Below are 13044 nucleotides of genomic sequence, written 5' to 3'. Positions count from 1 at the left end.
GAGCAGCATTGGCCCTAAGTGAGAAGACACAAAAGGACTACCTGAAGGTATCTAGGTCAGAAAGAATGATTCAGAAGATTCCTCTGTCAAGGTGAAACCAAGTTTCTAAACATTGTCTTTTTTGACTAAAAATGTGTCTTCAACGTGAAGTTAACATACGGAAAAAGATGCCATAGACATGAGGCTTAGAAAGATCTCACTGTGTGATAGAGCCCCATAAGGTACTCCCGAAGTATCAAAACTGACACAGGAGACAGATCAGTGGTGGCAACTGCAGTGATTTAAACAAGGCCAAGAGCCGTGCTTCTAAACAGGGGCGATGTGCCCCCAGGGGACATCTGGCAACACTTGGAGACATTTTTGTTTCTGACAAATGGTCAGAGGCAATATTGGCTTCCAGTGGGTAGAGACCAGGGGTGCTGCTAAACATCCTACAATGCACAGATCATCCCCTGGCAACAAAGAATGATCTGGCTCCAAATGCCAGCTGGTGCCCAGGTTGAGAAACCTGGTCCAAAGACTCAAAGCAAAGACAGCTCATGTTTAGCAGAGCATAGCAAGCCCACAGCACCTCTGTGTGGGCCCAGAAGGAAGCAGGCACCGTGATCTTTACTGTGGGCCCTTTGTGCTTTGGTAGGTGTCTGGATACTCCCTGCTCGTCCAAGCAGTAGACAGCGGCATGCCTGCAATGTCCTCAACTGCCACTGTCAACATTGATATTTCTGATGTGAATGACAACAGCCCAGTCTTTACACCTGCTAATGCCACCGCTGTGATTCAGGTAAGCAAATCTGGCCTGCCAGGCACCTGTGCTGTTGCACTCAGCCTCCATCCTCTGCTGTGGTTTCCTTGTCATGGCTTACTCTTGTTTCTGCCTAATATCAACTCATCACATGATTTGTTGTTCTTGTTTGGTCCCTAAGTCGTGTCCGACTCTTTGCGACCCCATGGAGTGCAGCGTGCCAGGCTTTCCTGTCCTTCACCATCTCCCAGAGATTCTCAAACTCATATCCATTGAGTTGATGACGCAATCCAACCATCTCATCCTCTGTCATCCCCTTTTCCTCCTGCCTTCAATCTTTCCCAGCATCAGAGTCTTTCCCAGAGAGTCGGCTCTTCACACCTGGTGGCCAAAGTATTGGAGTTTCAGCTTCAGCATCAGTCCTTCCAATGAATATGCAGGGTTGATATCCTTTAGTATTGACTGGTTTGATCTCCTTTCTGTCCAAGGAACTCTCAAGAGTTTCCTTCAGAGCCACAATTTGAAAGCCTCAGTTCTCCAGCGCTCAACCTTCATTATAGTCCAACGCTCAGATCCACACATGACTACTGGAAAAACCATAGCTTTATGCAAACCTTTATCAGCAGAGTGATTTTAGAGCCCAAGAAAATCACGTCTCTCACTGTTTCCATTGTTTCCCCATCTATTTGCCATGAAGTGATGGGACCACATGCCATGATCTTAGGTTTCTTAATGTTGAGGGGTTTTTTTTATTATTAATTTATTTATTTTAATTGGAGGCTAATTACTTTACAATATTGCTGTGCTTTTTGCCATACATTGACATGAATCAGCCATGGGTGTACATGCATCCCCATCCTGAACCCCTCCTCCCACCTCCCTCCCATCCCATCCCTCAGGGTCATCCCAGTGCACCAGCCCTGAGCACCCTGTCTCATGCATAGAACCTGGACTGGTGATCTTTTTCACATTTGATAATATACATGTTTCAATGCTACTCTCTCAAAGCATCCCACCCTCACCTTCTCCCACAGAGTCCAAAAGTCTGTCCTTTACATCTGTGTCTCTTTTGCTGTCTCGCATACAGGGTCATTGTTACCATCTTTCTAAATTCCATATATATGTGTTAATATACTGTTTTGGTAGTTTTCTTTCTGACTTACTTTGCTCTGTATAATAGGCTCCAGTTTCATCCACCTCATTAGAACTGATTCAAATGCATTCTTTTTAATAGCTGAGTAATATTCCATTGTGTACATGTACCACAGCTTTCTTATCCATTTGTCTGCCAGTCAACTTCTAGGTTGCTTCCATGTCCTGGCTATTGTAAACAGTGCTGCGATGAACATTGGGGTCCACGTGTCTCTTTCAATTCTGCTTTCTTCAGTGTGTATGCCCAGCAGTAGGATTGCTGGGTTGTATGGGAGGTCTGTTTCCAGATTTTTATGGAATCTCCACACTCTTCTCCATAGTGGCTGTACTAGTTTGCATTCCCACCAACAGTGTAAGAGGGTTCCCTTTTCTCCACACCCTCTCCAGCATTTATTGTTTGTAGACTTTTTGATAGCAGCCATTCTGACCAGCGTAAAATGGTACCTCATTGTGGTTTTGACTTGCATTTTTCTGATAATGAATCATGTTGAGCATCTTTTAATGTGTTTGTTAGCCATCTGTATGTCTGCTTTGGAGAAATGTCTGTTTAGTTCTTTGGCCCAGTTTTTGATTGGGTCATTTATTTTTCTGGAATTGAGCTGCATAAGCTGCTATTATTTTCTCCCATTCTGAAAGCTGTCTTTTCACCTTGCTTATAGTTTCCTTCATTGTGCAAAAGCTTTTCAGTTTACTTAGGTCCCATTTGTTTATTTTTGCTTTTATTTCCATTACTCTGGGAGGTGGGGCATAGAGGAGCCTGCTGTGATTTATGTCAGAGAGTGTTTTGCCTGTTTTCCTCTAGGAGTTTTATAGTTTCTGGACTTACATTTAGGTCTTTAAACCATTTTGAGTTTATCTTTGTGTATGGTGTTAGAAAGTGTTCTAGTTTCATTCTTTTACATGCGGCTGTCCAGTTTTCCCAGCACCATTTATTGAATAGGCTGTCTGTGCCCCACTGTATATTCTTGCCTCCTTTATCAAAAATAAGGTGACTGTAGGTGTATGTGTTTATTTCCGGGCTTTCTATTTTGTTCCATTGGTCTGTGTCTCTGTCTTCGTGCCAGTACCATACTGTCTTAATGACTGTAGCTCTGTAGTATAGTCTGAAGTCAGGTAGGTTGATTCCTCCAGTTCCATTCTTCTTTCTCAAGATTGCTTTGGCTATTCAAGGTTTTTTTGTATTTCCATACAAATTGTGAAATTATTTGTTCTAGTTCTGTGAAAAATACTGTTGGTAGCTTGATAGGGATTGCATTGAATCTTTAGATTGCTTTGGGTAGTATACTGATTTTCACTATGTTGATTCTTCCAATCCATGAACATGGTATATTTCTCCATCTATTTGTGTCATCTTTCATTTCTTTCATCAGTGTTTTATAGTTTTCTATATATAGGTCTTTTGTTTCTTTAGGTAGATTTATTCCTAAGTATTTTATTCTTTTCGTTGCAATGGTGAATGGAATTGTTTCCTTAATTTCTCTTTCTGGTTTCTCATTGTTACTATGTAGGTATGCAAGAGATTTCTGTGTGTTAATTTTATATCCTGCAACTTTACTATATTCATTGATTAGCTCTAGTAATATTTATTACTAAGTATTTTATTCTTTTCATTGCAATGGTGAATGGAATTGTTTCCTTAATTTCTCTTTCTGGTTTCTCATTGTTACTATGTAGGTATGCAAGAGATTTCTGTGTGTTAATTTTATATCCTGCAACTTTACTATATTCATTGATTAGCTCTAGTAATTTTCTGATGGTGTCTTTAGGGTTTTCTATGTAGAGGATCATGTCATCTGCAAACAGTGAGAGTTTTATTTCTTTTCCAATCTGGATTCCTTTTATTTCTTTTTTTTCTCTGATTGCTGTGGCTAAAACTTCTAAAACTATGTTGAATAGTAGTGGTAAGAGTGGGCACCCTTGTCTTGTTCCTGACTTTAGGGGAAATGCTTTCAATTTTTCCCCATTGAAGATAATGTTTGCTGTGGGTTTATCATATATGGCTTTTATTATGTTGAGGTATGTTCCTTCTATGGCTGGAATGTTGAGTTTTAAGCCAGCTTTTTCACTGTCCTCTTTCACCTTCATCAAAAGGCTCTTTAGTTCCTCTTCAATTTCTGCCATTAGGGTGGTGTCATCTGCATATCTGAGGTTGTTGGTATTTCTCCCAGCTGGTATGAAAAGAGCCTGATTCTTTCACTGCAACTGATTAATAAACATTGATAAGAAAAATTTCGCCAGTGGGGTTCTCTCAAGTGTCAAGTGCTTTCTGTACATCTGTCCCCATTGTGGCCCAGCCCCTGGTTTAGAGTGAAGGAGGTTAGGATCTGGGAGGTTCAGTAGCTCACCCAAGGTCAGGCAGCTGTAAAGTGCTGGAGTCAGCATTTGAATTCAGGTCTGTCTTCAGAAGAGAGTATTCCCTGCCCACAATGACAGGCTGCCTTTAAGCACTTTGTGCTGTTCTAGCAGGGGCTATTGATAGGAGCCATCTCATTTGTCAAAGAGGGATTGGCCATCAGGCTAGAACTGCTCCTCATTAAAATCAGTCTTCCATAAGCAGTTTGTTTAGCACTTTAAGCCCACCTGCTCTCTAAAATTAGACTGCAGGAGACAGTGACTTCCTGCTGGTATTCTGCTCTCAGAGAGAATAACTTTTCATCCTACCTTTTTTATTTTTATTCAAAAGATATCTCATGAACACAAGTCCTAAGCACTGAGCTACTTCCATTTCCTAGCATTTCTAGAAGCTGGAAGCCCGACTTCAGGAGGATCAGGAAACCCAGTCCAGGAATACTGTCAGCGTGGAGGATTTATAGGAGACAGGGATGGACAGATGTGTACTGGGATGGCTACAGATATTCTAGGAAATCAGCCTCAGAATCACCCCCACAGGTTCCCAGGGCTTTGTGGGTAGAAGGGGAGATGAGAGTGAGCCAGGTCTTGAGAGACCCCCTTTGGAGCAACATTCAAGACTTTGAGTCTGGCCATCCATAGCCCCCTCAGCCCTGCCCCACTGGGCTCCCCAGGATCAGGCTGAGCATCTCTGCTTCCTTGTCAGTGCTTCCTCAGGGGAACCGGATCTCTTCTCTGGGGGTGTTTGTTTTTCCTCTCCTCTCTGATGCCTTTTCCAGCAGCTGTGTGTGCCTGCCCCTCCGCGACTCTACAGAGCTTGCTCAGGCTCTGATGCCCTCCCTTCACCCCGGCGCCCTGTCTCCTCGATGGTTTGGCTCACCCCCACCCCCGTCCCCTCGGGGCCGCTGTTTCCCCCTCCCCCGCTCCATACTAGCCCCATGGAAAACGGGCTCTGCCACAGCAACCTGTGCTTTTATGACATGATCCATCAGCCTGATGGCCTGTCCTCACCCACGCTCCAGGAAGTCAGCCAGGGAGGAACAGAGACTCAGCCCTTGAGCAGTGACCATGGCTCCTGTCTGCAGCGTGGCCGTCTGCGCTGTATTTCACCCTCCTTCCTCACGTGCGACCCCTCGGGCACACATCCTCTCTCCCTCTCTCTGCTGCAGAGGAAATGGCTTTTAGAGAGAGAGCAAACAAATCCATAAATCTATTTGGTGTGGTGCTGAAGCTGCTGTCGGTGTGCACCAGTAAATCTGTGCGTGGCTGGGCGTTTCCATGACTGATCCCAGAGACAGCCGGTGTCTGGTTCCCAGTGACCCAAAGGCCACTTGAGAGGAGAAGCAAATGAGAGGTCTCTGAGGTTCTCTTCGCCTCATTCTCTTGCAAAAAAATAATGCTCCTACCATTGTTCACCCAAAAATAATTTTCTTTTTCCAGCACATGGTTCTTATAAGACAAATTCGGCACCTAAAACGTGAGTGCACCCTCCCTGTGTGTGACTCCTATCATGCAGGGTGTCACTGTCTCCATCTCTGTGACCCAGACTTAGTTAATCCAAAGTCAATCTCATCAGAAGGCCTGAACTAATGAAGCTGACTCCAGGCCTGCACTCTGGTAATGCTAAAGTCCAGACAGGGCAGAGCAAGGAAACCAGTGCCCAAGCCACTGAGGAATTTAATTTCGTGTTTTCAGAGGACAACCTTGGACCTGAGAAGGAGTGACTAAGAGTCTCTGTGTTTCCATCTGAGATATAAGGCAAAGTTTCAGCAATATAATGTTGGCATAAGGACATCTGGGCTTCCTAAACTTCTGATGAAGTTGTAGATGTCTTTTCTCTTCGTTCTCTGATTGAGGAATATCCCATCCCCTTTCTCTTCCCTCAAGAAACAGAGGAACTGTGTTCTGATGGGTGGGATTTAAAGCCCTATTTTCCACCCAACACATGCCTTTGTATTTCTACCAGGAAGTTGCCAGTATGTCTCCCTAAAAGTCCAGTATTGTGACACAGTGTCACTGTGTTGGACCTCAGCGTAATCGTGTTGTGACAAGTGTGAGGAAAGATTTTCCATCCCAAAAGGTTGATGTTTTCTTGCTTCTAGTGGATTTCTGATGCCATCATGAGGGCTGATGAGCACCGTGGATTTCCAGAGCCATCTGGGTGAACTCAGGGCAATTCCGGCCTTTCAAGGACAGATGGAGCCAGGCAGCGTCCTTGGAACCTACAAAGCAGTTCAAGGCCAAATCCTTGTGTTCTCACCTGCAGCTCATTGTCTCACGGGGCAGTCTGGGGAGGCAGCCAATGATGGGATGATGCTTACAGACACCAGCATTTTTCAGAAGACGAGATAATATCACAGGGAATCCCTTCCATTAAAAGCTCTGTTTTCTAGCCCAGCACTCTCAGCCGGTAATGATGGGTTTTTTTAAAATGTGCAAAGAGGTGTAATTTTATCTTCCCTTTTAATATACTCTCTTATGCAGGAAAATAAGCCAGTAGGCACCAGCGTTTTGCAGCTCATGGTGACAGACAAAGACTCCTTTCACAATGGGCCTCCCTTCTCCTTCTCTATTTTGTCGGGAAACGAAGAGGAGGCATTCGTGTTGGACTCGGACGGGATCCTGAGGTCAGCCGTGGTCTTCCAGCACACGGAGTCTCCAGAGTACGTGCTGTGTGTCCAGGTATGGCCTCATCCTCTACCTGTTGCAGGCCAGCTTTCTCCCCTACTACGGGCTCTGCCCCTTGGTTGTTTTTGTTTTTTTCTGTTGAGCAAGTCAACATAATTCATTACCGTGTAGGAGTGTTCCCCTTTTAATCTCAAATTCAATTTCACACCAATAAAAGAGGCCTCTGTGTGTGAAATTGAACAGGAAGGAAAGGAAGCATCTTTGTTGAAAAGGGACTTTCCTGTAGGGTGTGCTGGACTGACGGTCTCTGGCTTAAATCTGTATTCTGAACACTTCTGGGGCTCCATATGAGGCCCAAGGACAACTCACTGGTCAAGGTTTACTGCTTGGGGGTGGTTGTCATTTAGTTGCTAAGTCATGTCCCACTCATTGCAACCCTATGGACTGTATAGCCTGCCAGGCTCCTCTGTCCATGGGACTTTCCAGGCAAGCATACAGGAGTGGGTTGCCATTTCCTTCTCCATTACTTCTTGGTCCTGAGAAGTATTTCCCAGATCACCCCACTTGGGAAATGATCAATCCTTGTCCTGGTGTGATGAAGCTATTAATATTTCATGACCTCTGCTTTTTAAGAGACCTCTGCTTGAGCTTCCCAGATGGCACTAGTGGTAAAGAACCCGCCTGCCAATGCAGGAGACGTAAGAGACACAGGTTGATCCCTGGGTTGGGAAGATCCCCTGGAGGAAGGCATGGCAACTCACTCCAATGTTCTTGCCTGGAGAATCCCATGGACAGAGAAGCCTGGAGGGCTATAGTCCATAGGATAACAAAGTTGGACATGACTAAAGAGACTTAGCACACCACACTTCTTGGTAAGTTTCCCCAGAGAGGGGAAACAGGAACAGGGACTCGGGTGGCAGTGGCCTCCCAACATTTCAGCTTCCTCAAGGTCATGATGTTGAATGAAGGGAGACCAAGAGGTGGAAGTGGCAGTTACGGGAAGGGCATGAACAGAAGCAGGAAACGAGAGAGTGCCAAAAACCCCCTGGTTGCAAATGTTGCCAGTCCCAAGACGTGGGTCCCATCAGTGAGACTGAGTGACTGTTTTTTAAGCACAGTTGACACAGACAGCAACCTATTATTAATAGTGGCAATGATGAGAATAGTCTTTATATAGAGTTTAATTGTGTACCTTATCTCTTTGGATAAGTTATGGCTTACCCTACCCCACGAAACCTTTCAAATTAATGACTTTTGGCTTGACGCACATTGATAAACTCTTCAATTGTCACCCACTCCTTCAACAATATTATGTAAATGACTTTATATCACAGTTAGAGGTCCTCAAGGGCAAGGAGAGAGTTTTAGTACCTTCTCACAGAAGCTACTGGAGCTTCCCAGCTGGCACTAGTGGTAAAGAACCTGCCTGCCAATGCAGGAGATGCAAGAGACTTGTGTTCGATCCCTGCATAGGGAAGAGCCCCTGGAGGAGGAAATGACAATCCACTCCAATATTCTTGCCTGTAAAATCCCATGGACAGAGGAGCCTAGAGAGCTATAGTCCATGGGGTCGCAGAGTTAAACATGACTGACTGACTTGAGTGCATACAGAAGCCAGTACAGTTCTTTTCCTACCTTCTCTGCCTGTTAGCATATTTCACATCTCAGACTTTGTAAACACCATGGAGAGCTTTCTGCTACTTGTCCCTTATATTAAATTTACCACCGAGGCCCACATTCTGTCTCCAGAATGTCTCAGCGTGCATCAGGTATATACCCTTTGCAATCTCCCCCCTTTATTCTAAATTGTCCCATACTGAGACTATTGCAAAACCTCCTGGATGTTCCTCTGGCTTCAGCTTTATTCTTTCTGATCTATCTCTGTACCCTTTCCAGGCTAATCATTCCACTTTGATTATCTCATTCCACTAAACCAGAGGTTAACAGACTATAACCCCTGAACCACATCCTGTCTTCAACCTGTTTTTATAAATAAAGTTTTATGGGAACTCAGCCTCTCCAGTTCATTTACATATGCTCTGAGCTGCCTTCCTGCTGGAAGTTGAGTAGTTGATACAGATCATATAACCCCAAAACTTAAAGTATTTCTTGTCTCGCCCTTTACAGAAAATGGGTGCTAACCCCTAAACTAAAAACATCTGAGCTCCCTATTGCCAGGAACCTTGTGAATTCTGGCTTGTTCAGACACTGAATTTTAGGATTTTTAGGCAGACAAGACTGTCCAGTTCTTCTTAGCCCAAAGGACCATGGGTTTGTTACCTTACACCCAGTGGCTTCTTGCCTTTCTGGCCTCTGATCTTTGAGTGGGCAACCTCTGACCTATGGGGTCTGAACTCATCATTGTCCTTCAAGGCTCTACACAGTTTGACTTCAAGTTCAGTCCTATTTGCTAAATCCATCTCCCTGTAAGTGAATTTTCCATTCTAGCATCTCTGGTTCATATCAGTTCAGTTCAGTTGCTCAGTCGTGTCCGACTCTTCGCGACCCCATGATTCGCAGCATGCCAGGCCTCCCTGTCCATCACCAACTCCCAGAGCTCACCCAGACTCATGTCCATCGAGTGAGTCAGTGATGCCATCCAGCCATCTCATCCTCTGTCGTCTCCTCCCAGCATCAGAGTCTTTTCCAATTAGTCAACTCTTCGCATGAGGTGGCCAAAGTACTGGAGTTTCAGCTTTAGCATCATTCCCTCCAAAGAAATCCCAGGGCTGATCTCCTTCAGAATGGACTGGTTGGATAGTCCATTTTAAAAAGCATGTGGTTATGGAAATAATAAAGATAACAACAATCACATTAACTCTCATGCACCAGGTACTTCTGTGGGTCAGGTCTGTGCCGAGTATGTTGCAATCACGTGAGTCTTAATCCCCACAGTACAAGAATCCTGTGAAGTAGATAGGACTATTTCACTCAAATAAGATACAAAAATTGAAGCTTAAAGAAGTTAAGTGACTTATTCCAGGCCAGACACATAGAGGAAGAGCAAAGATTTGAACTCGGGTCCATGAGATGACCAAGCTCCTGCTTTCACACTGCCTTCCACATACAAGGACATATCTCCTGAGGTATCACCTGGCCGCCCCCATCCAGAGATGCCCACCCTGGGGCCCCAGCTGCTGCGAATCTGCCCTTTGCAGAAGTCCTCCAGCATTGACCACCTTCACGTTGTATGCGGCAGGTCCTCAGTTACGATCTGTCAGGGTGTTGGTTCTGTCAGTCCTTACAGAAAGAAGGAAGACAAAATGGCTTTTTTCAGGCTTTTCTCATTGTACCACCCTTTATTCTAAGCCTCCATATTGTGTCCTTCTCACTTGAAATAACGTTGTTTCTTAAATGTACAGAAAAGTGCTGTCTGGTCCCATGCAAAGCAAAGAAGCCAAAGACAACCAAGATTTCTCTTCTAAGTGGGAATGTCACTTTACGAGGCTCCCCTGTGGCTTCTGTCCTAAATTAAAACACAGCCAGTCTCTTTGGGGTACTGTGGATCTCACAGCACCCTGCATCCCTCTGTCCCAGTTCACCCCCACTGGCTTTATTACATTGACACATTTTATTCTCATAGCAGAGTGCACTTATGGGCACCAAAAGTGATAAATCACTCCTCTTACTTATATGTACATGCTCAAATTTTGTAGAATAATGACAAGGGATGGAGGGAGCAGCAATGTGGTTAAAGGAGCAGACACTTTCTATCTGGGTTATGTTGCTTTTTTAAAAGTTATCATGGGCTTTTGCCTTACTTCCTCATCTTCCCTCCCTGCTGGGTGATTTTAGGCGAAAGATTCTGGCAAGCCTCAGCAAGTGTCTCACTCCTACGTCCGAGTGCGGGTCATTGAGGAGAGTATCCACAAGCCCACAGCCATCCCCCTGGAGATTTTCATTGTCACCATGGAGGATGACTTTCCTGGTGGGGTCATTGGGAAGATCCACGCCACAGATCAGGATGTGTATGACGTCCTCACATTTGCGCTGAAATCGGAGCAGAAGAGCTTGTTCAAGGTGAACAGTCACGATGGGAAGATCATTGCCCTGGGGGGCTTGGACAGCGGCAAGTACGTCCTGAACGTGTCGGTGAGCGACGGCCGCTTCCAGGTGCCCATTGATGTGGTCGTGCACGTGGAGCAGCTGGTGCAGGAGATGCTACAGAACACCGTCACCATTCGCTTCGAGAACGTGTCCCCCGAGGACTTTGTGGGTCTCCACATGCATGGGTTCCGGCGCACCCTGCGCAACGCGGTCCTGACCCAGAAGCAGGACAGCCTGCACATCATTAGCATCCAGCCCGTGGCAGGCACCAGCGAGCTGGACATGCTGTTCGCGGTGGAGACGCACAGCAGCGAGTTCTACAAGCCGGCCTACCTCATCCAGAAGCTGTCCAACGCCAGGAGACACCTGGAGAATGCCATGCGCATCTCGGCCATCCTGGAGAAGAACTGCTCTGGGCTGGACTGTCAGGAGCAGCATTGCGAGCAGGGCTTGTCGCTGGACTCCCACGCACTCATGACGTACAGCACGGCCCGCATCAGCTTCGTGTGCCCACGTTTCTACCGGAATGTGCGCTGCACCTGCGATGGTGAGTGCGGTTTGGAGCATCCCCTCCGCTGCCTGGGCTGTGTGAGGCGGCTTGGGTTACCGTCCCCGCATGCACGTCTTAGTTCATTCACTCACCGGACCACCCACGATGTGCCTTCTCACCGTGAGAGATGCCGGGTCTGCGGGGTGATCAAGACAGGCTCAGCCCCCTTTTGGTGGAGCTTGGAGCTTATGGGCAGCCAGACATACAAGTGGGCGGGCATTGTCCCTGCAATGAGCATCCTTAGGGGACCCAATCAAGGGGGAAGTTTTCCTGAAGGGACTATTCTCTAGGTTGAGATGAAAGATAAGCAGGAATTAGTCTTTCTCTGTCCGACTTACTTTGCTTAGTATGATAGTTTCTAGGTCTATCTGTGTTATGCAGATGGCATTATTTCATTTTTTATGCCTGAGTAATGTTCCGTTACACACACCCCCCCCCCCACATCTTCTTTATCCATTCGTCTGTTGATCATAGATTGCTTCTGTGTCTTAGCTACTGTAAATAGTGCTGCTGTGAACATTGTATATGTACTTTTTTCAAATTAGAGTTTTCACCTTTTCCAGATGCATGCTCAGAAGTGGAATTACTGGATCATATGGTGGCTGTTTTTAGCTTTAGATTTTTAGATTCTTCAGATTCTGTTTTTAGATTCTCTGCAGAATCTCCATACTGTTCTCCACTGTGGCTGTATCATATGTCATGTGATATCACTTATATGTGGAATCTAAAAAAATGATAGAAGTGAACTCACAAAACAGAAATAGACTCACAGACATAGAAAACAAACTTATGGTTACGAAAGGGGAAAGGCAGGGGAGACAAATCAGGAGTTTGGGATTAACAGATACATATCTGTTGTTTATCTGCATATAAAACAGATAAACAACAAAAGATCTACTGTGTAGCACAGGGAACTGTATTCAATATCTTATAATAGCCTATGATGGAAAGGAACCTGGAAAAGAATATATATTATGTATATAAAACTGAATCACTTTGCTGTACACCTGAAGCTAACGCATCATTGTAAATCAAGTATATTTCCATTTTTTCAAAAAAGGAAAAGTAGTAACTAGATGTGTGAAAAAGGTAGTAGAGGGACAGCATTCCAGTTGAGAACATGTTTGTATGAGGCTTAAGGGCAAGATAGTAGCCTACACCAAGGGTGTTGAAAGAGCTTTCCGGTGATGACAAAGGAGACTTATGAGCAGTGATCGCACAAGAGCCATTAGGATGAAGTCCTAGAAATCATCCCAAAGCAGTGGGAGCCATCGGCTGGTTTGAGGTGGAGAAGTCACAGAATCAGGTCTGTCTTTCACGGAGAGCTTGCTGACTGCTAAGGGGATGGGTTAGACGGGCCGGGCCAGAGGCAGGGAAACACATTCAGAAGCTACCAGGGTGCGTAAGGGCAGCTGGGTTTGCTGGAGTGAAACCCGAGGGCCAGATGCTCGGGAGCACAACTGGGGTGGGCTCGGCTCGCAGAGCGGCGCAGGCGGGTGGTTCCTGTTTGTCGATGTAACTAGAGTCTCTGAACTTTGACCTTCCCTGCTCAGAGGCCATAGAGTCGACCACGGTG

The 13044-nt window shown here is 45.6% G+C and overlaps 1 protein-coding gene across 1 annotated transcript in view; it reads left to right on the top strand.

The window, feature by feature from the left end:
- Positions 1 to 13044, top strand: part of FAT3 (FAT atypical cadherin 3) — a 688930-nt gene that overhangs the window by 620105 nt on the left and 55781 nt on the right. The window contains exons 17-19 of the mRNA XM_044943370.2: positions 638 to 781; positions 6728 to 6925; positions 10667 to 11465. Coding sequence (XP_044799305.2) covers positions 638 to 781; positions 6728 to 6925; positions 10667 to 11465 — 1141 coding nt within the window. The remainder of the gene's footprint in view (positions 1 to 637; positions 782 to 6727; positions 6926 to 10666; positions 11466 to 13044) is intronic.

The sequence above is a fragment of the Bubalus bubalis genome, chromosome 5 (assembly GCF_019923935.1).
Source record: "Bubalus bubalis isolate 160015118507 breed Murrah chromosome 5, NDDB_SH_1, whole genome shotgun sequence".
NCBI classification, from domain to species: Eukaryota; Metazoa; Chordata; class Mammalia; order Artiodactyla; family Bovidae; genus Bubalus; species Bubalus bubalis.
This window is presented reverse-complemented; position numbering and strand designations above follow the sequence as displayed.